The following is a 22,291-nucleotide window of genomic DNA, read 5'->3' as shown; positions in this document are numbered from 1 at the left end:
ATAGGTAGATAAGTGTAGGTGTAGATAGGTAGGTAGGTAGGTAGGTAGATGGGTGAGTAGGTAGGTAGGTAGGTAGGTAGGTAGGTAGGCAAGTCAGGCAGGCAAACAGGCAGGTGGAGGAAGGGAATTTAATAGAAGAGCCGCAGTAAAGAATGTTAATTTTACCGTAATGGTCTTTCGCGCACGGTCACGCTATCGCCCGTTAAAAATTGATATTCCTAGCGTCCTTGCGCGAGCAGAATGGATGGTTCGCCCCGACAAAGATAGATAGATAGATAGATAAAGAGAGAGAGAGAAAATGAAATTCCGTTTTGTGTTGCGCAATATATCCCAATACTCGACGCGGTAAAAGAAAAACTGAGAAACGACGTGATGTAATTTTCTTTTTTGCAATATTCGTTTAGCTCGAGACGCCATGGATCCATTTGCGACGATGAAAAATCTTTCTCTCTCTCTCTCTCTCTTTTTCCTAATTATTTTATTATTACGTCCAAGGTGACGCTCGATCGAGAAAAAAAAAAGCTGCAAATTGTACTTTTTTAATATCGAACGTGGATAAAAAAAAGATATATATATATATATCACAGATTTCTATAGGCAAGGTGCGGCGCTTGTATAGTATTCTTTATTTAAAGAATACTCGTAATATGGGTTATACAGGGTAAGGAATGTATACTTTAAACATACAAAATGCAGTGGAAAGTCTGAATATAAAGTTGCGTCTCGTTTGGTTCGGTTCGAAGCGACATGATAAATCTTCATTGTGGATTTAAATATATTATGTATTTGTCTTCCTTGTTTTACATAATTTACATTTGCGCTCGGAACCGATAAGACTTTTTTTTTTCACTCTTTATATATACACATACATCGTTATTATATATAATCGTGTAAGTCGAACACAGCGCGTAAAATTTACATTATAGCATAATTTATATCACGATTCATTGTCAGGTCGATAAATTTTCTAGCTATTGGTCGTACTTTTTTTTTTTCTAAAAGTTTATAAAAATTATACCTGTCTAAAAAAAAAAAAAGATAATACAAGAGATATATTTTGATTCCTCGGATATGTTGTTTTCGGATAACTTTCAAGAACGTTTCCCAGGCTCGGGCGTCGTTTCTACAATCGCGCAGTTAATCGGACCGGAACGTTATTAGGTACATATCTCTTAACGATATCCCGATTGAGGGATGCGACTTGAAATGGAGAGGACAACGAGTGGTCCTCTCGACGTGTGCCTCCGCATATGCGTCAATACGCGCCGGTCGACCCTTCCGGCAAAGACGATCCAAGGCGGTTTCCCCGTGTGTGCGAAACCAGGCCATGCATGTATAACATTATTATATCGATTACACAAAAGAAAATAGCTACCTCTCCTAACGATAACGCGACGACTACCATTCGCGTGCGTTCCTATATATATATATATATGTACAACTGTTATTACGCGTATACCCGATGTATTCGACGACGATCGAAGGAAGGCAACTCTTTATTCGCTTATTGTAAAGCGAGGGATGAAACGTAGGGAGAGAGACATAGAGGGAAAAGGGAGATCGACCGTCGCGCCGTCCGGATAAAATATATCATCGTGTGTCTCCGTATCGATTTCTATAAAAATAAATTACTGCATTTTTAGAGGCATTGCACCAGACTTTTCCGTCCGTCCGTCCGTCCGTTCGATTTCGCGTACGCGTCGCACGCAAAATTTGGGCCATCACGTATGCGCACTGTCGCAGAGCTTTGCGCGGTGATCCGCATTCGATACGCGCGAGCGCGATTGAATCCTCATACATAATGAAAATGTAACAATCTTATTATATATACATATATATATATGTGTGTGTGTGTGTGTGTGTGTGTGTGTGTGTGTGTGTATATATATATATATATATATATGTTATATAATACATGATAAACTAAAATAATAATAAATAAAAAAACTCGATGCAATATCAAAATAGGTCAACGCGCGCGGTCACCGCGTATTCGAGATATGAGATACGCGCAAGTCAATCGAATTTTGTAAACATAAAAAAAAAAAAAAGTTTGTTTCAGACTCAACGTTTCTTGGGCGTTGTGGAACTTTTTGAAACAACACGATCATGATAATTCATATCGAATAAATACTGCGATAATTACTGGTATCCGGAGTCCGGAGTGCGCAGTAAAATATGCAGCACGAAAAGTCACATATATTTTCAAATCCTGCATTAATATGTAGCAATTTTTTTGTTACGAAATAGTTACGTCACATTGCTAATAGTTCCGCGAATGCTCGGAATCGAGAAGTAAGACTTTATTCGAATTTATTACATCAACTGCAACTATTTGTACAATTAAAAGTATCTTCTTTTTCTCTTTCAACAATAAGTTTATACAATAGTACAACACGTGTCCAGGTACTATGGATGGGAAGGCGAGAAAATGCCCGCGGAGATACAATGAGAGATGAACCGTAATCTCATCGAGTTTTATTATTTTAAGAAAAATCGGAGACTTCTCTCTCTTCTTTCTCCAATCACTCGAAGGTCACCGGTATCGATAGAATCGGTAAAATAGGATTTGTCGTTTCGACCTCCAATGCCGTAGCCATACAATCACTAGCAGCTTCCACTTCACCCAATGATTCCAACACCATTCCCAGATTGTACCTGAAAAATGTGATATTCTTTGTACTTTTTAATCATTTTCAACAGTAAATTATATCAGAATCATATAATTAAATATTAATGTCGAGTAGAGAGAACGAAAGACAAAATATATGTATCGATTCTATTTATATCTTTCTCTTTATATCTCTGTTCTCAATTTATCGCGACGATTTTTAAGATAATCGATTATTTAAAATATAAACGTTGCAATAAGTTATCATTATTAAATCGTTAAGAATAATATGCCATATATCGCAATTAACTTTATTATGATTAATTAAGGTCATATAATACCAAGTCTGATGGGAATTTGGATCGATCTTTGCGGCGTCCCTCAAGGTCTTTTCAGCCAGTCTCTGACTACCCAAATAGTGATATATAAGACCCTGTAAATGTATGTTAACATAGTAGCATACAAAAATTACAGTAGATTGATAAATTTCACTCTATGACAATTATACAAGCAATTACAACACGTATAAAAAATGTGTGCAAAAATCGTGTAAAATATATATGTTTGAGAATTAATATAATAATGTGCAGTATAATAAATATTACCAAATGTTGTAGACTCTTTATGTGCGAAGGATTAATTGAAACAGCGTTTTGGTAGCATTGCTTCGCTTCCGTGTATTCCAGTTTATATTCATGTAGAAGGCCACGCTACAAAGAGATAATTGCATGTGATTATCATGCAGCATTACATAATAATCTTCCAGTGAATCATTTAAGAATTCTCAAGATTATTCTCGCAAAAGCGAGAAGTCTCGTAAACTATTTTACCGTGTACATAATGTGGTGGCTCAGTGGAAAAATATTGGTAGCTTCTTGGAGAGACAGAACGGCGCCGTTTGGCTGGTCTAAGATAAGAAAAACTTCCGTGAGTAAGAGCCAGATTTGCAATTGCAGTAACCACGCCCTCTGCGGTCCTGGTTTTGGTGTGAATGAGCTAATCGACGAGGCAACTTCGGAAAGGGCTTGCTCGACTCTCGATGCCGCCAGCGATTGCGCATGCAAAGAACCTTGTTGAAAATTATCGCCATTAGTGAGATTAGCTGATTTTTAGGATAATAGCTTATTATGTATTTCATGTCGAAAATAGTTAATTAGATTTTAGAGTTTAATAGAATCGGATACAATTATTAGAAAATATATCACGATTAAATCTTTTTACAAAATTATATAATTATATCGTTATTTAATCCGCATTAACTCACTAGAATCCTTATCAGACATCTCTGATGTGTAGAGTTGGAAGACGCTTCTGGTCTCGCTACGCCTCTCGCTTTGCTGCTCGTTACAATTAACGTTTGTCTGATCTTCATAGAGATTTTTCCACAGATGCAACATGTGACTGATGGTGTATAACGCGTCGATGCCGCCGATACTTCGCAATTCAAGATGCGCTTTTACGTAGAGAAAATTCAAGTTGTCCGGATATTCCTCCAATACGCTATTTATTACGTGCAACGCCTCGGAATACTGTTTATGCGCAGACAAAAGTAATGCGAATAAATGCAACGACGGAATGTGTTCTGCCCGTAAATTCAGCGCGATCTTCACGTGCACAATAGCGTCAGTTATCTGTCTATTTATCGCGTACTCGTGAGCCAGGTAATACTCGGCTAGATGATCATTTGGATCACATTGTTGTGCTCTATAAAAAAAAAGTAATCTTCTATTACAAAGAAAAATCTACGAGAACAAATCTGTTTAATCATATTGCGCATCGAATTTCATTGGAGACACATACTTCTGAAAGCAGTCCAACGCAGTATTTGTATGATGCACCTTATCTTGCTTAACAATCGTATTCGCGGAGAGCATACTGTGGCCAATTCCAATATATAAATGACATCTGGATTGCATTCCCTGTGGACTCGCTGTCTCTCGTTGAAGAGCTTTCTGACTCCATTCGATACCTTCGCTTATCTGCAAAATCAATTTAAAAATATTCTTTTAGATTCTTTTATATAAAGAAACGCAGAAGAAAAAAAGATGACTTACCATGTTCAATTGTTCGTAGCACAGCCTCGCGGCCAATAGACAGGGCATTACTTTTTGAGGTGATAGTCTCGCAACTACTTTCAAAACTTTATACGCGTGCATATATCTTCCCATACTTATCAGGCATAATGCATATTGTGTCCATACATGCGCCTCCTCATGAGAGAATTTCATTGCTCTTTCGAAAGACTGTTAAGAAACAGTGAATGTCGATGAGTCTTACAATAATAAAATAAAAATAAGATTTGATAAAAAATTATATTACTTCGTGTAAGAGTTCCACTTGACTCCATCTAACCAAGACAACTGTGAGCAGGTCGTAGACTGCGGTGGCATTTTCGAACGCGTGTATCCGGGCTTCCTTGAATTCGGGCGATTGACTGAGAACGGCGTCTCTTACCGCCATCGCCTCGCTGATTAACAATAACAGAATCGTTTCCTCGTATTCGTTTCGCGGAACAAACATATTCGGTCCCGCGTATTTCTTTGGTTTCCACGGCGAATCCGATGACGAGTGGTGATTTGTCCGTCTATTGCTTACGGCTGTAACATCAACATTGATAAGTTTTTTTTTTTTCAACGAAAACGAATGAGACTTTTCGTTATATTTACCGTACCCATTGTGTCGCCTTGTCCCTCCGGTGGCTTGTAATCGGCGCCGCTTATACCACGCAGCAACACCTCCGCCAACTGTCTCGTCAGCGTTACCCGCAGACTCTGCGTGGCTGTAGATTCAACAGCGGATAAAACTTCCCTGCAACAATCAAGAAAGATTATAAAACTGTTTATACATAAAATTATATATTAATAAAGGTTGTATTATAAAAAGACACAAAAACTTTTTTAGTTATAGAATCTATAAAATATGATTTTTGGAATATATCGTGATAATATTAGAAATTGCGTAATTTATACACACCTGTAACGATTAATGGCGGCTTGTATGTTACCGGTTTGAATGTACAGTATCGGTGCTCTTTGCAATGCGGTCTCCAAGATGGGGCCGATATGTTTTGTGGTACAAACTGGAGACTGCGTGGAATATGTACCTGTATAGACAACGTAATGTTAAAGAATAAAAAATCTATTTGTAAAATTGAGCCTATCAATTACCTGTATTGTTTGAACTTAGGGTGGAAATACCATTTTGTTGCTGCATAGCGATTTTGTCCTGCTCTTGCAAATACACTAATGTCAAATCGCCAGAAATCTCGTAACATTTAATTATCTGTTCATGCCATTCTGCAATCTTGTATTTCGACTTGGAGTTTGGCGGCAACCTTTCAAGACAGAGACCTGATACAAACAACAGTTTAGAGTATCAATCAAGCAATACTGATACATTCAATGCAGAGAATAGATTTGATATAAAATTAAAACTTGTAGTATATAGTGCTTAAAAATGATGAAAAAAAATATACTTTACAAAACTTATATAATTATAATTTCATTCTTTGTTATTAATGAAGATCTCTGTGCTTCCTTTCCATAACCCACTGCGACAATAAATTTAAATTTGCATTTGTTAAAAATACAAATAGATAAAATTAAATTTCGAAAAAAAAAAAACAAATGAAATTATTTATGTTATCTGTAAAATAATTGTTCTTTCAGAATTTTTTTTAGAAGTGTTAAAAAGTGTGCACAAATAAAATAACATGCTGTTATACATTCTTGTATAAATCTAGCTAAAGCATGTACAAGCATACAATTTTGTATCTTAATACAGATATTATTATAAGTGTGCAATAAATGTGATGTGCACATTAGTAATTACTAAATAAATAAAACTAACTATAAGCAAAACGAAGCAAATAAGCATACAAACCTTTAATTGCATATGATTCTGCTATAATGCGCAGTCTTCGGCAGGACAAATGTTTGTCTGTGTCTAAAGTAAACGATCTTTCTTTCTCTAAATCATACATGGATAGTAATAAATGAATATACTACATAATAAGAAATTTACGAATTAAATAAATGTCTAATTAATTTGTTACTATATAAAATTAATAGTGCATAAACACATGTTAACAGAAGGACAATATATGCAATAGAACTATCCAAGTATATAGCTTTAAATTATAATATCTATTATAAAATGTTTATGTTTAATAAGATCTTACACATAAAGAACAATGTATCTCTATACTATATATAAAACTATAAAACTTAAAAACTACTGTTAAAAGAGAAAACAGAAAAGACTAAAAAGCAAGCTGTTAATGTGTATCTCTTCAAATATTACACTAAAACATACTACACTATTGTCAGAAAAAAAGAAGGAGCTAAAATAGTTATCAATTGCAAACCTTTAATTGCATATGATTCTGCTATAATACGTAAACTTCGACAAGGTAATTGCTTTTCTGTCAGTGTATCTAGTTCAGCTTGCTGATAATGGTGAAGCGCATCTTCGTACATCCCCATTGCATAATGAAGTTTTCCAAGTAGCAGGTGAGCATCCAGTACAACTAAAGCCTGAAATATATTATAAATTATTAAAGGAAAAATTTTATATATGCAACTAATTTTTATTCTCCCATTTATACTCTCTTTCTTACTTTAAAGGCGCATTATATATAGTAAGTCACTCTTATTATAGTGTGCTGTTTATAGTCTCTTTATAATTATATTATTGCATTTATTAGTTTTTTTTCTTACTTTAACATTATTATACCTGTTTGTCTTTTTCATTAGCAGCTAGTATCAAGTATTTTCGTGTTTCAACCAGTCCATTTCGAGCCTTGCTGATATTGGCATCTATGGGTGGAGTTTGCTCTAAGAAACTTTCCAATCTTCCTTCTCCACATAAGAAGTTTGCCAAACATTCTGTCATTCAAAGTAAAATTGTTATGACATTTACTCTTCTTTATATGACTATGTTCAAACAATGGGTAAAGTTATAACAAATTTATCAAATATTTGTTGACATTTGAAGGGAACATAACATATTTAAAAAGTCTATCAATTTAACAAGATTTATCAATTTTATTGTGGTACACACAAGGAGAAGATTGTTATTTATACATTACACAAAAATTCCTTTTCATCTTGACAATGTATCATGATGATGCAGAAACATTGTTATTGAAGATATTTGTGAGAGAAACAATCCGTATATAATTAAATAGAGCGAGTGTGACATTTACGAGCTCTGGGTTGTCCTTGATCTTTAAGTGACGTGACATGTTATTTTTTTCTTTCAGAGAGCGTGAATAGAAGTGACAGGATGTCGTTGAAGCGAGGATAATCTTTTGTGAGAGCGCGTAGGAGGAAACGCGTTATCAGCGGATCCTCGCAAAATCGCAAAAGGAAAGAGATGGATAAATATTTTACCGTTGCTGGGATACTGCACTTTTAGATGTTCCGCCAGCTCTATAACCTTTTTCCAATTACCCTCCTCGCGATTCCGATCGATCTCGGACTCTATACGGAGGGTGTGCCCCTTTTTGCTCGTCATCGTGATCTACGAGCGCGGACGAGTCAGCTGGCAACCTGGACTTCAATCAGTGGCGAGTGGCAACGTGGATACGGCGATATATTGATCATCAGTGACACTTCTTCTTCTTCTCGATACGCGATCACGACGAACGGTCATGACTGTTCACACGCGACTGTCCGATTTAAACGTACGTATGTACGATGTACGACGAGGCTTATCCCTACGCTGACACGTGCGCGCGGCAAACAGTGACAACCGAGTGACAGACTGTCACAAACATCACATTGGCCCTTCGTTTCCCCACTCGAGGTTCGAGATCCGACATGACCGAATGGAGATTTGAATATAAAACTACTCCTGCACAATTTCATTCTCGAGAAGTCAACCAATCACATGCATGTACGTAATATACGTGATATCTTTACATATTTTAGCCTCATGATTGGCGGATTCCTCCACGTATACATTTCGCGCGATCATATAAATCTGTGCGATAATTTTTTAAGGTCTATTCAGAATAATCGTGTTATGGATAACGCATAAAAAATTCATTTTCTTATTTTGATTACTTAATCAAATGTTATTCAGACAAGATTTTCACACCCGCACAAATGCAGATATAGTATATTTTATATTATATGAATATTTGATCACTCTTTCCTCTTTCTTTTCTAAAGAATATTAATATTATTGGAATATCTAAATATTTTATTGTTCAGAATATTGTCATGTATTTTTTGTATAATCGGTTATTTCGGAAAAAGAAGTAAAATAGTTTTAATAATAATTTTATATTATATTTTTCTCTCTTTTGTGTCAAAATAATTTAACAAAGATATATTTTATTTTTTCTTTATCACATATTTAACCTAAATTAAAAATGGTATGTACAATATATATGATGACATAGATATAAAATATATAAAGGAAAGTTACTTTTTTCTATTACACACACACACACAAGTACTATAATTTTTCCCCAGTTATTATATTAAATAATTTCTCATAACGTTCTCTCCATTTTGTTCGTACATCATCTATGTTATGCTGTATGAAAAAATAAAAAAGTATATATATATCTTCTTTAAAAATACATTTGAGATTAAATATCTATAAAAATACATGTGTAAAACCTGCAATATGTGTACACCCCGTTGCGTGAGTACAATCAGTTCCTTTATTCCATCATTTGTTATATCCATATAACTTATAGAATGTACCGGGGCGTCGAACAATTTTCTGGCAGTTAATTCCCACGCATTATCCGTCAATACGAAAATCAGAACTTCTTGACCATAAGTGCCGAGTAATATTTCATTTTGACCATCCATATTTATGTCTGCTATACAGCAGCACAGGATACAATCGGACGATTCGCTGCCGCTCAATATTACATCTTGTTTCATCCCGTATTCCAAGATATTCCTGATAAAAAAAAGACGAGTACTTGTATCTTGATACTTTTTAATATGTAAGTTACTTACTCAAAAACAACAGCGTTACTTGTACTTGAAATAACAATGTTCAATTTTGGAATGTCATCTTCAGGAATACATTTTTCAGCTTCAGCTAAAATTTTTGATAATTATTATTTCGAGGATTGTACATCAATATTGTATAGTGAGTCTTGAAATATTTACCATTGATGTTTATGAATGCTGGTTTACCGACGAAATTTCGATGCGGAAATATTATTACACTTGGTACAGGTTTATCATATCTCAATAGCCAACTTTGAGAAACTTGTAAATCTATCACGTTTATCACGGCAACTTTGACTAGACCGCATTCACAGCCAACGGCGGTGACTCTTCTAGATTAGAATTTTGCATATGTGTAAGATACAATTCAAAATGTTGAGGTATATAAGAGTAAAATAAACTTCCAGTCATACCGTTTATAATTGTCATAATAATAAATGTTAATCCATAACGCGATTGCCTGAAGGTCATGTAATTCTGGGAAATATTTTTCAATAGAGGACTCGCTATAAACGTGACTTAACTTATCTTCTCTTATCATATGAATTCTGTAATCGCTTCCAGATATTAGCCAAACCACCTAGAAATTATTAATTGTATTATTATAATAATTACATAGTAATTACAGTTTTGGTAAACAACTACTTGTATAAATATTAAGCAATATACTGACAAGAAAAGCAAGAATCTAATTGTCCTATTAATTTACCTCGTGTGCAAAATTTTGTTGCGATAAAACAGTATGATATAAATGATAAGGAGTGTATGATAATTCCACCATGAGACAATTTTGAGCTATAGCTTCAATCGAGCTGCCTTCGTCCCCTTCGCCGTCTATTGCACCCTCCGTGTATATGTTCAGGTACCTCTCGATTGTATCTGTGCTTGTTTTCATAATTGTTATTCCTATTACAAAACTGTCTCCTGTATCTGACTTATTATAAGCATCAATGGAGATAATTTCTGCACCACCTAAAGTAGATGAAAATAGATAAGTTTATTAATATTATTTCAAATGTAAGAAACGTATTGTGTGCAATAAACATTTTGAAAAAGGATATCTACAGATATACGGTAGTTTACATACTGGGAATGTACGTAAACAGTAGTTCCTTTACCATAGGCCTCAGAAATTCTGTCATTTGATGATATTCGCAGGAATAGATTTTTCTCTTCAATGATGCGACTAACAATTTATTGGAATTACTGGGAGAACACAGTTTAGTCATGGAATAAATGTTCCCCTGAGATGCCAGGGGAAACCAATGGGCATCTATGAGATTACTCATCATCTCGTAAACTGCTGCACGAAGAAGTTATAGTTCGCAAGAGGAACAAATATCCATAGAAGAAAAAGAAGAAATATTTATCTCAACAATCAAATGTACAGCAAGTAGAGGTTATATTTATCATAGTCGACCATCGTGTACTGTATATATTTGTTATCGAGAGAAATTTCCTTTTTTTATCATATTATCTCGTTCGTTTGTAATCATATCAATTAGTTTCGTGTCATTTTCAAATTCTCGATTCAAAATTCAACTCATTCAATTATAGTAAATTATACACTGATTTATACACGAATACATCATGAAGAAGTAGGAGGTAGGAGATAAAGAGAGAGAGAGAGAGAGAGAGCTATGCCTTTTTTTTATTCGGTGACATAAAGAGCCACGATATAGATATACCCCTCCAAATACGTGTTGATCTCCACGTGAAGATTACATTCCACTTGAGGATCACGACGTTTGCGGGATCATCTTTCATCCTTGTCGTTCGTCAAAGGTTAAACAAAGAGAGATAATGCTTGGAAGCGTTGTGATCACCAAGTGGAACGTAGGCAGAGGGGGAATTTCATAATCCAAGGCATCCAAGGATTCGCCTTGGGTGCGATGACGTGATCCGTGAAAGTGGGTGTGTCTGCGACGACTCAGTGACCGGCATTCGTACAGATCGGATTGTTTTACGATTTCCGTTGATCAGTATTTGAGTTTACCCACTGATCTTAGAAAGCTTGGCTGACACAACTGACAAGAAGCCGCGCGTGTTTCTCGCTCGTTCCTGTCACGTCATCGCTCCTCTCGGTAATGTATCTCTCCTTCACATCCTAATTGCATTTATTCTTTTTATCGTGAGATTAATTGATTATCGATTTAAAAAATATCATCTCCCTCGGGTACTCTACCATCGACGATTGCCGGGTTCAAAGGTACGCAAAAAAATAATCTTCAGGTTTATTATTGATAAACATAGTTTTTGCCTATTTTTCTCCAGAAATTGAACTCGATAAAATTATACCGGCTTTGGATCGCTACCTGTTACCTTGTCATGTATTAGCGATTATGCCAGATCACGCCGATTCACGTGAAACGTCAAACGTCAATTATCGATTCGGCGAATGCATAAACAGTATGACGCATTCATTCACTTATCACACTCATTATCGTTCAACTCTTGTTTCACAGAGAATCTCGCGGAATTTTCTGCCGATCGCTACATTGAAGAAAAGAAAAAAAAATGTCGCAGCAACAGTATTATCCATTCAAGGTACGTTTATTTCTCTCGTCGGGCGACAGAATCATTGGCTGATGCTCAGGCTCAAACAAATTAACGGCATCGATCTATTTTCGAAACACGTTCCATCAGTCATCCGTATTTTTAACGTTAGTCTAATTCTGCAAGTTAATTCTATTCTGTCTCGAGGTGATGACTAATCGTACGAGAAGTAAAATTTTCTGCATTGACAGATTAAAAAAATTTATAATTATGACATGCTTTTCATATATAGTTTTTAATTAAAAATTAAATTAATGGAAGTTGTTTTATAAATCTTTTTATATTCTTTTCAACTTTATACTGTCGATTCTGAACACTGAAATTATAATTTTAATTTCAAGGCCAAATATTCTTAATACAGTTTGAATTCTTCTTGGAATAGAATCATACAAGTTCTCAATAGTTTCCAGTGAAATGTTGTCCCATTCTTCAATTAAAACATCTGCTAATTTGCTGGAACATTCCACTGGAAACTATTCAGAACTTGTATGATTCTATTCCAAGAAGAATTCAAGCTGTATTAAAGGTAAGTAGTGGTTCCGCAACACCTTACTAATAAACAAGTATAGTGCATTTTTCAAGTGTTTACATTTTGTCCACCCCCTGTATAAGCATTTGTAAAAATATAGATTTCATAAAATTCAATTATTACACCAACATCTATCACGTTGTTCTAGTGCACTCCGACTGTTTATCCTGCCGAGCCGTTTGACGCGAACGCGGACGCTGCTATCTTGCGTAAAGCGATGAAAGGCTTTGGTACGGATGAAAAGACAATCATTGATGTGCTGACGAAAAGAGGCATAGTACAAAGACTGGAAATTGCGGAGGCGTTTAAGACTCTCTATGGAAAAGATCTGATTAGTGATCTGAAGAGCGAATTAACTGGGAAACTGGAGGATATCGTTGTTGCTCTTATGACTCCACTGCCGCATTACTATGCCAAAGAGCTGCACGACGCAGTGAGCGGCATGGGTACGGACGAGGAGGCCATCGTCGAGATTTTGTGTACTCTGAGTAACTACGGCATTCGTACGATCGCCGCGTTTTACGAGAATCGTAAGATTTTTGCCATTTCGACTTATTATGCATATTTATGTTAACATACAATCTTGTTGATTAATTGAGGAATATACCTAATACAAACTTGTTACAAACAGTATACGGCAAAACGCTTGAGAGTGATTTGAAGGGAGATTCGTCCGGCCATTTCAAGAGGTTACTGGTATCTCTCGTACAGGCAAACAGGGATGAAAATCAAGGAATCGATCATGCCCAAGCTGCCGCGGATGCTCAAGCGTTATACGAAGCTGGTACGTGATAGCAATTTCTTTTAACTGTAATCTGAAAATTAAAATTCTCTTTTAATGTACGATTTATATACTTGAACTCTTTCATGTAGGCGAAAAGCAATGGGGTACAGATGAATCGCAATTCAATGCGATTTTAGTAACGCGTAGCTATCAGCAACTGCGACAAACATTTATCGAGTATGAGAAAATATCGGGACATGACATAGAGGTTGCTATAAAGAAGGAATTTTCTGGCAGCATCGAGAAAGGCCTGCTTGGAATAGGTAAAGTTTTCTAATAAGATATAAGCATACATTATGTTTTTATATAGAAACTGTCATAAATGTATGAATCATTCACTGCTACTAATTTTATAACGTGATTATATATATATATATATATATAGTGATTGTGTTTCTTAGAACCAGAAATGTAATATATGTAGTGTGCTATAAAATCAATTAATATAATTAAGATAAACAATCAAGAGGAACGTTTTTTTGATGCATTTTCGTTCTGCTTAGACGAGAATAATTGTGCGTTTCAGTGCAAACACGAGCAGGCGGTTGAAATAGCAACATTTGATACGAGGAAAATGATAAGCCCTCGAATGCTATGGAATATCGATAACCCCGTGATAATATAAAACGTATATCTGGTCCCCTTCTTGCATACATTTTTGTCGCTTTCTGCGAGTTTTTAAAACGATCGAAAAGTATTTTTACAAAGCAGAGGCAAGTCACTACATAGCAGGATTTTACATATATAGCTTCTATCCGCCCATTTGTAGAAAGTTATTAATGTGATTATTGCTGAGATTAATTTTTAGAATTAGATATTTTTGAACACAAACATACACATTATATATGACAAATCTTATTGTTAGCGACATAAAATGTAGTAGCCATCACCCAAATTTCTTTTATCTCACCCGTTTTCCACTCAATTTTGATATAAAAAGGATATTTCTATCATTATGCAATTATTAAAAGAGTATAATTTGAGTTAAATTTCATAAAGTGCATGAAAATGGTGTGGACATACTTATCAGAGCCTGTATATATTATAAATATCTCCCAATGCTGCATGTGGCAACTATTAACATATAACATGTAAAAAACATTCGTGTTACTTATAGCTATACACTTTATATATACAAGTACAGTAGTTTTATAATACCTGAATCGAGTACCATATGAATGTAGTACTTTGCAGCATGGAAAGTTTATGCTCCCCTGTGTTAATTCATTCCATGCCATTTCTTCATATATTTTTCTTTAATATATCTTTAATATTTATATATAACATTACAAATCACATTATAATTTCTGATTGACAGTAAAATGTGTGAAGTCAAAGGTTGGATTCTTTGCTGAACGTTTGTATGCCAGTATGCATGGCATAGGCACGAAAGATCGGACACTAATCCGTATCATTGTATCTCGAAGTGAAATCGACTTGGGAGATATTAAGAAAGCATTCGAAGAACGCTATGGAAAGTCATTAGAAAGCTGGATAGCTGTAAGTGTATTGCCTAAATTATGTTTCTTTCTAAAAAAGTTTCTTTTCATCAAGTTTTGCTATTTATTTAAAAAATGGTACTTGATTATTGTATTAATGAGTGTATGTATAATAGGGAGACACATCTGGAGATTACAAGAAGGCACTTCTTTCTTTGGTTTCCACATAATTATGATGAAGACATACATATTTTGTCCTATTTATGCACAGTAATTGTATCTATAAATGAATTTATATACCCCTGCACGGATTCCAGCTTAACATCGCTTAAGTGTACTAATAAAGAACTGTGCAGAGAAAAGATTGCATTTTTAAACATTACTTTTGTAATATTTTCTTGTATGCGCATAAAATCTCTATTGTATTATAGATTATAAAATGTTTGAATATTCTGTGCTCCAATCGTGTTTGTAAAATAATTATATGCTTAATACTTTATTATGTTTTGTAAATTTTTACTTTGACATTAGAAAGAAATAAATCAAATTTATTTAAAAGTTTATTTACTTCGAAATACATTTTTAAATTCTACATTGTTGGAGATTATAAATATATCTAATGAAAATTATATAAATAAGAATGTTTAGACATCTATTCATCTGATTTAGATCAGATAAAATAAATTTCGTATTTTTCCTCCCACTAATATTTTCCCTACATATCTTTTTCCTTTTTTTATTTAAGTCAACAAACAAACAAAACATTTTCTCTCTCTATAAGCTATTAGAACAATGGGAATTGAGACAAGTTTTTATCTTTAATCCTGTCTTTCCCTGCTTCTATTATAATTTGTGTATATATATATATATATATATACACACATATATACCAATAAAATTTATAGCAACACTTTGTACTGTATCAATTGCACATATAATTAAATATTTTTCACTTTTCCCTTGCATCAGATTATCGTGCATCAATGTATTTGACAAAAAATTAAGAGATATTCATGATCGCGCAAATTTGAAAAAAAGAGCAAGTGCAAAGGGAATTAAGAACAAAATAAAGAATAAAAGTAAAGATTCAGCTATAAAATAAATAACAGCTATTTGAAAATCAAGACTCTTCTCAAGAGAAACGAAAATTAAAGAATCTTTTTACTTTTTATTCATTTCTTTTAGCCGAAGACTTCTTCGAGGAGCTAAAAATGAGTAAATTAATTCAGTATATATATTTTATGAGTATTATATTAGATGTAACATTAACAGAAATAAAGTAGAACCTCCATTATCCAAATTAATAAGAATGAAAGTATTCGGATAATCGAATTTCTGGATATTAGAAAATTTTTTTGTATAAATATACTTTGAGCTTCATTTATTTTATAAAAAAATTATGAATATGAACAAAAATATGAATAAAACAGACACACATAGCAATTATATATAATTGTACATATAATTATATATTAATCAAATATACAATATTCATTCTAATTACACAATTTAAAAAATCCTCTTTTCAGTAAGGAAATCTCAGTGATCTGTTGCCAGATTACAAAGTAAAAATTACAGTAGATTACTGCAATCAATCCTTGCTTTCAATCAAGTCCGTGCAAAATTTATAAAATGGCAACATAATGATAGTAAAAATGGCAATAATGATGATAAAAATCGAGCAGAATTTGTCGATCGCAAATTTTAGTCAATTGTTAATGTCAATCTGTAAATTGTGCTGCAAATCTGCTTAATTTTTACCATTAATCTATAATTATTTTACTGGGGAATTTATTTTATTATATTATTAAAACCAACTATATCATAGAAACTCTGCATAAAATTGTTCCACTAATAAAACTTGTGAACATTTTACAATATATGTTTTCATTCGATTTGCCTGAGATAATATAAAATACAGAGATGACAGTTTTCTTTCTTCAAATCTTTCATTTCACTGCAAAACTTGAATTTGTGGTTAATTAATTATAATAGTATATTGAGATATTTTTTCACAATAGTAAAAATTTTTCTTTTTTTTGGTTTTTTAAAAATGTCATACATATTATGATACTAATTAAAAAGTTCCTTAAAAAGTCCTTTAAAAAATTATTTAAAAAATCTTTATACAAACTTTTGTGAAAACAATTATTTTGAATCCTTCAATAAAGAATTTATAAATTTTAATATATATCTTGTAATATATATTAAAAATTATTAAGTAAATTTATCATTTTTGTAAGTTATTATTGCATAAAAAATCAATATTTATCATATATTCAAATAAACATATTAAACTTTTTATTTTTTAAAATTATTTTCGAAGATTATGTATTGTCAATGCATTATCGGTAGTATATGTTGATTTAATTACTCTCATTAGATAATTAATAATTTTAATAGAGAGAATCAGATAATATAGACACAATAATTAAATACGACACTCGGACATTAGAATGGTTCTACAATATTTCAGTTTGTTATGACTTTTAAAATATTCATAAAAATTACTGACCTGAATCAATTTGATTTTGCTTTTCTTGAGATTTTTTAGAGAAACGTTTAGGACATGGGTTAAACATTGCAGGCATTTTCTTAAAGTGTCTTAATGCTGGTGTTGTTAACATAGTGTCAATGAATGGCCATGGTGTTTTAGGTACAGTTTGAAATATTCCAGATTGACAAACTATACGTAAATCAAAAACATTTTTCCTGAAAAAAAAAAAAAAAAAATCCATTTTTAAAACATATACTCTTTTATTAATAAACTTAATATTTTGATGCATATATTCTTTTTTTTAACAAAGATTATTATGTGATGTTATTTATTATATTTACCCAGGTCCTTCATTTTGTTTATAAACATATGCAAATGGTCCTCTTTGTGGAATATGGCGCATAATATATTGACCAGGAGTCAAAGATGATAATTCTTTGATTATATTATGCAGAATACTTAAAGAATCTTCTATCTTAACATTATACAGTCTTCTCATCTCGTTGCTTAACGATGCTGCAGTGTGTTTTTCTATTTGTATTATTTCTGAAGTGTCTGCTGCTAATCTGACTACAATACAAAAATAAGTTTTTAAATAGTCTTATGATATAATCATTTTTGTAATTGTGGAATAATACCTCTAGCTAATGAAGCCTCTGGTCTGAATATCAACGACGTCCACTGATGTGATATTTCTGCAAATGTTGCAGCTTCGGCTCCAAATTCTAGCTGATGCTCCATCTTTGGTGTTAACATTATATATGTATGTGACTTATTGTCTGGCGATACCTGGTAAAAACGAATTACTGCTTTTGTATCTTATAATTTGATATTATTAATAAAACTTTATTTTTATTAATACAATTTTATTATTTAATATATGTAAATTATATTATCTTAAAGTAATCCTTACCTCGATACCATCCGTTTTCGTACGAACCAACATCTGATATTTCTTCACATCATGTTTCCCTAATTCATAGTTCAAACATTCCGTTGGTCCTATTGTGAAAAGCTTGTACATTACATTTATTTTAGTATCATTCGTCTTGTTGTCATTTGCCACATTATTTGAACTTTCCGATTCTGAGACATACAAATCTTCTTCATAAATTTTAAGATAATCATTAAATTCAGCACTACATTCTATATCCACATCGTTTAAATCCGAATGAACTGTAGCTTTTTCAGATTTTTTTTCTTTTGTGTGTTTCTCTATTTTCTGTTGTTGTTCTCTAAATAATTGATACATTCATGATATATTTATAGTATATTTTGTAATTTGTAACGTATTTTATTATAAAATATAAAAAATATTTGTGACTCACGTTTTTTTGAAAATTGCATTATTAGGATCGGTAAATATCTCTCTGAGGATGTACTTGTATACCCACGTATTCTTTTGTGGTATTGTGGCAATGATAGGCGGTATTCTTTTATCGATATAGACAACATTTTTGCCATTATGCGATTTTATTACCACTGGTATAGTCCATGAATTCAAGTAACATGAATCATTGTTTAGTAGGCATTTGAGGCCGCTAGACGAGATAACAAAATCCGCATTGGTTTCCATCGCAAGTTTTTCGCAATATGTATCGTCGCTCACAGGTAATCTGAAATGTTGCGTCACATTGTTAGGTGTGACGCAATGATTTTTGTTTAATATTGTAGAATTTAGGCTTAACATACTCGGTCGATCGAGCTTTGGCCACATAATCTTGGAAAAGGATCCCTGGAAATGATAAGAAATGATAAATACACCTACTTAAATTTAATATATTCGATTAATTAAATATAAATTATTACAATAACTCACTAATTGATGTAAACAAGATATAAATTTTATTTCAATGCTTTTAATGAATGTGGAATTAATTTTCTGCACTGAAAGTGATATATTTTTAGATTCGATATAATATCTAGGTAATTTCTGAAACTTCTTCATCTTTCTGCTCCATTTAAATGTTATAAATTTATCATATCTAATCTTCCAATCAAAACTATCATTCCACTTGCTCTTGGCAAAGTCTAAAAATTCTTTCTGTTCTTCGAGTATTTTCTCTTTCAATTCCTAGAAAAGGTCAATTTTAATTTAGAAGTACAAACTACAATAAAAATTTATTAAACTATATTCATAACTAAGAGTTAATTAAAATTTAATGCTTCATGTCTTTTTATTTTAATTCTATTTGAATAAAAAAAATTAATATTTGATAAAAAATTTAAAATAATCAATATCTATCTTTACACACTATATAAGATTGCTGCATTCTTTGTTCTTCCTTGCTTAAACTTTTCTGTTCTCTGCCGAGTTTCAATAAAACATCGAGATACATACAATGCTGATTCATAGTTAAACAAGATGTTTTAGGAAAATTAAATGATAATTTTCTTATGCCAGGCACATACAGCTTATCTTTTTGAGTTTGTTTATAACAATTATGTTCAGTGTTCGTTTTTTTTCTGTTTCTTTTTCCGCTATTAGTTTCTTTTTGTTCTTCTTCCTCTGTATCAGTAAAAGGATCTTCAGCGAGAAACTTTTGTATCAATTCCATATTAACATCAGCATAATCTTGTTCAATATCTTCAAACGGATCTGTAAAGTCACCCCTCATGATCCTGTACATTGCACTCTCGCGTTCCATTCTCTCATCGTTGATGAATACATCGTCTATTATATCTTCTAATGCAGGATTCCTAAAACAATGCAATGTTATAGTAGAGAGTCACATTTAATAATTATGAAATATAAAATGTAGGATATATATATATATATTGTGTTGCAAACAATCAGTTTCAGAGTACAATTCAGGTTCAGATACAATCATTTAATCATTAAATATATATACAAATATATATACATACTCCAATCATATAAATCATATAAATTATACGATGAACAGAAGATAAATAATTCTTTTATGTTATATGTTTTGACCTGTTTATACATACCAATTAATCTTCTTAAATCTTTCCATGTCCAAAGAATATTCTTCGTTCGTGAGATTTGCTAAGTTTAATGTTTCAAATTTAAAATTGTCCAAGTTAGCTTGACAGTAAGATAACACATGAACAGAATATGTATATACATAAATATATATTTATTTAAATTGAGAATCTGCAACACCTGCACATTTTCATTCTTTCTACGCAAAGTGTAACTATCGTGTTCGAAAATCTTATCGGTGAAGTCAAGTTTAATTGACCAATCAAGGTAAAAGGAGCAAAGATTTCTTTGTCCTGATTGGTCAATTAAATGCTACTCTACCTTAGGTAAGATTTCTGGACTCACCTCAAATGTAGAGAGAATACGTATATAAAATGTATAAAAATCACTTAAAAAAATATGTTTCGCTGAAAAAATATTTACATGTACATATATATGTATAAATTAAATTTCTTTCTTTCTAGAAAATCTACTTTTATTCTAGCAGACGCAAATTGTTTCGAATAAAAATCGATCGCTGCGAGCGGTTGTCTCTTATCTCTTGATCCGAGTAAACGTCAAACGCGATATAAGCAATTTGGTGTAAGATGAATTTAGGAAGAGTGGCTAACATAAACATTTTTCGCAAAGTCCGACAGCTCGGTAAGTTTTATTCGAGATCTGTGTCAGTTTTAAGTGTACATCTACTTTATTTCACAAGTTGGACAGACTATCCTTTATCCTAACCTCAAAATGTTTTTACATAATCTCTCTAAGAGCAGAAAATGTTCAAAAAGTTTCAATCAATAGATATATTTTTCTTGAAATGTTAATTATGTTTTATTTTAAATTAAAGTTTATTTTATCTTATTTTTTTTATTTTTTTTATCATAATATTAATGAATAGTATTTTTGTAACAGTATATAATATATATATATATATATTTTTTTTTTTTAACAATTAGAAAGAGTGATTAAGTGTAAAATTAAAATTATAATACGCCAATCAATTTTATTACAGAAACATTGGTAAAACCTGGTAGTTTACTTCAGGCATGCAGATGTAATCCAACATACTTCCCCAAATCTACTTCAAGTCTTGCCAATCTGAATCGTTGCATAACACCTAATGCAAACAATTATTTAAAATGTCGTATCTTATCCAAGGTTAATAGTTATAATAAAATTTTCTAAAAGAAATGAGTTAGCACACATTTATACAAAATATATTTTATCTTATCCTATTCTTTTCAGTTACCTGCACAATCAACAGTCAGCGTTACTCAAACTCGTGCGGCAAGCACTCAAGGTGATCATGTACGTTTATGGTTGATAGAAAGGATGGTATCTGCATCCTTCTTGTCACTAATTCCTGCTGCTCTGCTCTTTGAAAGTAAATTTATCGATATAATATTAGCATCTGCCATCGTCATGCACACACATTGGTAATTAATTTTTTTCAGTAATGTTGACTTGTGTGTTTTTTTTTACATTTATCTTTCTATATTTTTTTATATACTGTTCGAAAACTTGAGAGAATAAATTTATTATAGGGGATTGGAGGCTATTATACTTGATTATTGTCGGCCTATTGTGGTAGGCACAATAGTTCCAAAAGTGGCGTTTCTTCTGTTAAATCTACTCTCCGCCGCAACTCTTGCTGGTCTACTTGTGCTAATTTACAATGGTCCTGGTATTACAAAGGTCATTAAACATGGTTGGGCAATAGGTAAAAACAGAGAGAAATCCAATTAAATGTTTTCACTAAAACACAGAAATAATTTGTTTGTGTTAGTATATGAAGAATTTTTTAAGAGAGATGGTAGCTTGTAAATTATTCAGGAATAAATTATTTACTATATAATAACATGTATTGTGATTTTTCTTTCTTATACTACTTGTAATTTTAATCTGTTAAATTCCAGAATATATTGTAAAAGTTCAGAATATGTATAATGAGTTAAAG

At 32.4% G+C, this 22,291-nt stretch overlaps 5 protein-coding genes across 10 annotated transcripts; 2 read left to right on the top strand and 3 right to left on the bottom strand.

Moving 5' to 3' along the window:
* Positions 1–761: 761 nt before the first annotated feature.
* Positions 762–8,452, bottom strand: Ttc7 (tetratricopeptide repeat domain 7). 4 transcript variants are annotated; one of them, XM_072911240.1, is made up of 15 exons: positions 8,005–8,452; positions 7,346–7,497; positions 6,978–7,146; positions 6,494–6,580; positions 5,809–5,961; positions 5,585–5,714; positions 5,283–5,419; positions 4,931–5,208; positions 4,666–4,854; positions 4,412–4,590; positions 3,876–4,315; positions 3,442–3,680; positions 3,217–3,321; positions 2,953–3,044; positions 762–2,658 (listed from the first exon to the last, which is right to left on the bottom strand). In XM_072911240.1, the coding sequence occupies exons 1-15, from the start codon at positions 8,126–8,128 to the stop codon at positions 2,526–2,528; spliced, it is 2,607 nt and encodes an 868-aa protein (XP_072767341.1). In that variant the 5' UTR covers positions 8,129–8,452; the 3' UTR covers positions 762–2,525. The 4 variants fall into 4 exon arrangements, with proteins under 4 accessions (XP_072767341.1, XP_072767340.1, XP_072767339.1 ...); XM_072911239.1 differs by having other exon boundaries at positions 5,779–5,961; positions 6,494–6,556; positions 8,005–8,450; XM_072911238.1 differs by having other exon boundaries at positions 5,779–5,961; positions 8,005–8,449.
* A 435-nt stretch (positions 8,453–8,887) lies between these two features.
* On the bottom strand, positions 8,888–10,883 carry LOC140676475 (KICSTOR complex protein kaptin). Its single transcript, XM_072911574.1, has 7 exons — positions 10,679–10,883; positions 10,301–10,563; positions 10,005–10,171; positions 9,751–9,923; positions 9,595–9,679; positions 9,244–9,535; positions 8,888–9,157 (listed from the first exon to the last, which is right to left on the bottom strand). The coding sequence occupies exons 1-7, from the start codon at positions 10,881–10,883 to the stop codon at positions 9,077–9,079; spliced, it is 1,266 nt and encodes a 421-aa protein (XP_072767675.1). The 3' UTR covers positions 8,888–9,076.
* LOC140676476 (annexin B9) lies at positions 10,839–15,282 on the top strand. Of its 3 annotated transcripts, none has more exons than XM_072911577.1 (7): positions 10,839–10,975; positions 12,057–12,138; positions 12,825–13,206; positions 13,308–13,460; positions 13,550–13,723; positions 14,779–14,960; positions 15,076–15,282. In XM_072911577.1, exons 2-7 carry the CDS (start codon positions 12,109–12,111, stop codon positions 15,127–15,129), a joined length of 975 nt encoding a protein of 324 aa, XP_072767678.1. In that variant the 5' UTR covers positions 10,839–10,975; positions 12,057–12,108; the 3' UTR covers positions 15,130–15,282. The 3 variants fall into 3 exon arrangements, with proteins under 3 accessions (XP_072767678.1, XP_072767676.1, XP_072767677.1); XM_072911575.1 differs by lacking the exon at positions 10,839–10,975 and adding an exon at positions 11,518–11,675; XM_072911576.1 differs by lacking the exon at positions 10,839–10,975 and adding an exon at positions 11,661–11,800.
* Positions 15,283–15,495: 213 nt separating this feature from the next.
* On the bottom strand, positions 15,496–20,558 carry LOC140676473 (uncharacterized). The gene is made up of 9 exons (XM_072911573.1): positions 20,352–20,558; positions 19,652–20,096; positions 19,216–19,470; positions 18,725–19,131; positions 18,310–18,631; positions 18,035–18,185; positions 17,738–17,966; positions 17,415–17,611; positions 15,496–16,104 (listed from the first exon to the last, which is right to left on the bottom strand). Exons 1-9 carry the CDS (start codon positions 20,375–20,377, stop codon positions 16,061–16,063), a joined length of 2,076 nt encoding a protein of 691 aa, XP_072767674.1. The 5' UTR covers positions 20,378–20,558; the 3' UTR covers positions 15,496–16,060.
* A 233-nt stretch (positions 20,559–20,791) lies between these two features.
* On the top strand, positions 20,792–22,192 carry Sdhd (succinate dehydrogenase, subunit D). The gene is made up of 4 exons (XM_072911580.1): positions 20,792–20,988; positions 21,347–21,492; positions 21,580–21,770; positions 21,879–22,192. The coding sequence occupies exons 1-4, from the start codon at positions 20,934–20,936 to the stop codon at positions 22,078–22,080; spliced, it is 594 nt and encodes a 197-aa protein (XP_072767681.1). The 5' UTR covers positions 20,792–20,933; the 3' UTR covers positions 22,081–22,192.
* The last annotated feature ends 99 nt before the right edge of the window (positions 22,193–22,291 follow it).

The sequence above is a fragment of the Anoplolepis gracilipes genome, chromosome 2, assembly GCF_047496725.1.
Source record: "Anoplolepis gracilipes chromosome 2, ASM4749672v1, whole genome shotgun sequence".
Classification (NCBI taxonomy): domain Eukaryota; kingdom Metazoa; phylum Arthropoda; class Insecta; order Hymenoptera; family Formicidae; genus Anoplolepis; species Anoplolepis gracilipes.
Note: the sequence above shows the minus strand (reverse complement) of the source record. Positions and strands in the feature narration are given on the sequence as shown.

Coding starts and splice junctions, on each gene's coding strand:
- Ttc7 (XM_072911238.1), bottom strand. CDS start 8,128: ATGACGAGCAAAAAGGGGCACACCCTCCGTATAGAGTCCGAGATCGAT. Junction 3,681..3,875: donor GATGTCTGATAAGGATTCTA/GTGAGTTAATGC, acceptor ATTTTCAACAAG/GTTCTTTGCATGCGCAATCG. Junction 2,659..2,952: donor CCAAATTCCCATCAGACTTG/GTATTATATGAC, acceptor CACATTTTTCAG/GTACAATCTGGGAATGGTGT.
- LOC140676475 (XM_072911574.1), bottom strand. CDS start 10,883: ATGATGAGTAATCTCATAGATGCCCATTGGTTTCCCCTGGCATCTCAG. Junction 10,172..10,300: donor AACAAAATTTTGCACACGAG/GTAAATTAATAG, acceptor AATAATTTCTAG/GTGGTTTGGCTAATATCTGG. Junction 9,536..9,594: donor AGTAACGCTGTTGTTTTTGA/GTAAGTAACTTA, acceptor TTTTTTTATCAG/GAATATCTTGGAATACGGGA.
- LOC140676476 (XM_072911577.1), top strand. CDS start 12,109: ATGTCGCAGCAACAGTATTATCCATTCAAG. Junction 12,139..12,824: donor AACAGTATTATCCATTCAAG/GTACGTTTATTT, acceptor ACGTTGTTCTAG/TGCACTCCGACTGTTTATCC. Junction 13,461..13,549: donor TCAAGCGTTATACGAAGCTG/GTACGTGATAGC, acceptor TCTTTCATGTAG/GCGAAAAGCAATGGGGTACA.
- LOC140676473 (XM_072911573.1), bottom strand. CDS start 20,377: ATGGAAAGATTTAAGAAGATTAATTG. Junction 19,471..19,651: donor GAATGCAGCAATCTTATATA/GTGTGTAAAGAT, acceptor GACCTTTTCTAG/GAATTGAAAGAGAAAATACT. Junction 17,967..18,034: donor AGAGGCTTCATTAGCTAGAG/GTATTATTCCAC, acceptor TTTGTATTGTAG/TCAGATTAGCAGCAGACACT.
- Sdhd (XM_072911580.1), top strand. CDS start 20,934: ATGAATTTAGGAAGAGTGGCTAACATAAACATTTTTCGCAAAGTCCGA. Junction 20,989..21,346: donor TCGCAAAGTCCGACAGCTCG/GTAAGTTTTATT, acceptor ATTTTATTACAG/AAACATTGGTAAAACCTGGT. Junction 21,771..21,878: donor ATCGTCATGCACACACATTG/GTAATTAATTTT, acceptor AATTTATTATAG/GGGATTGGAGGCTATTATAC.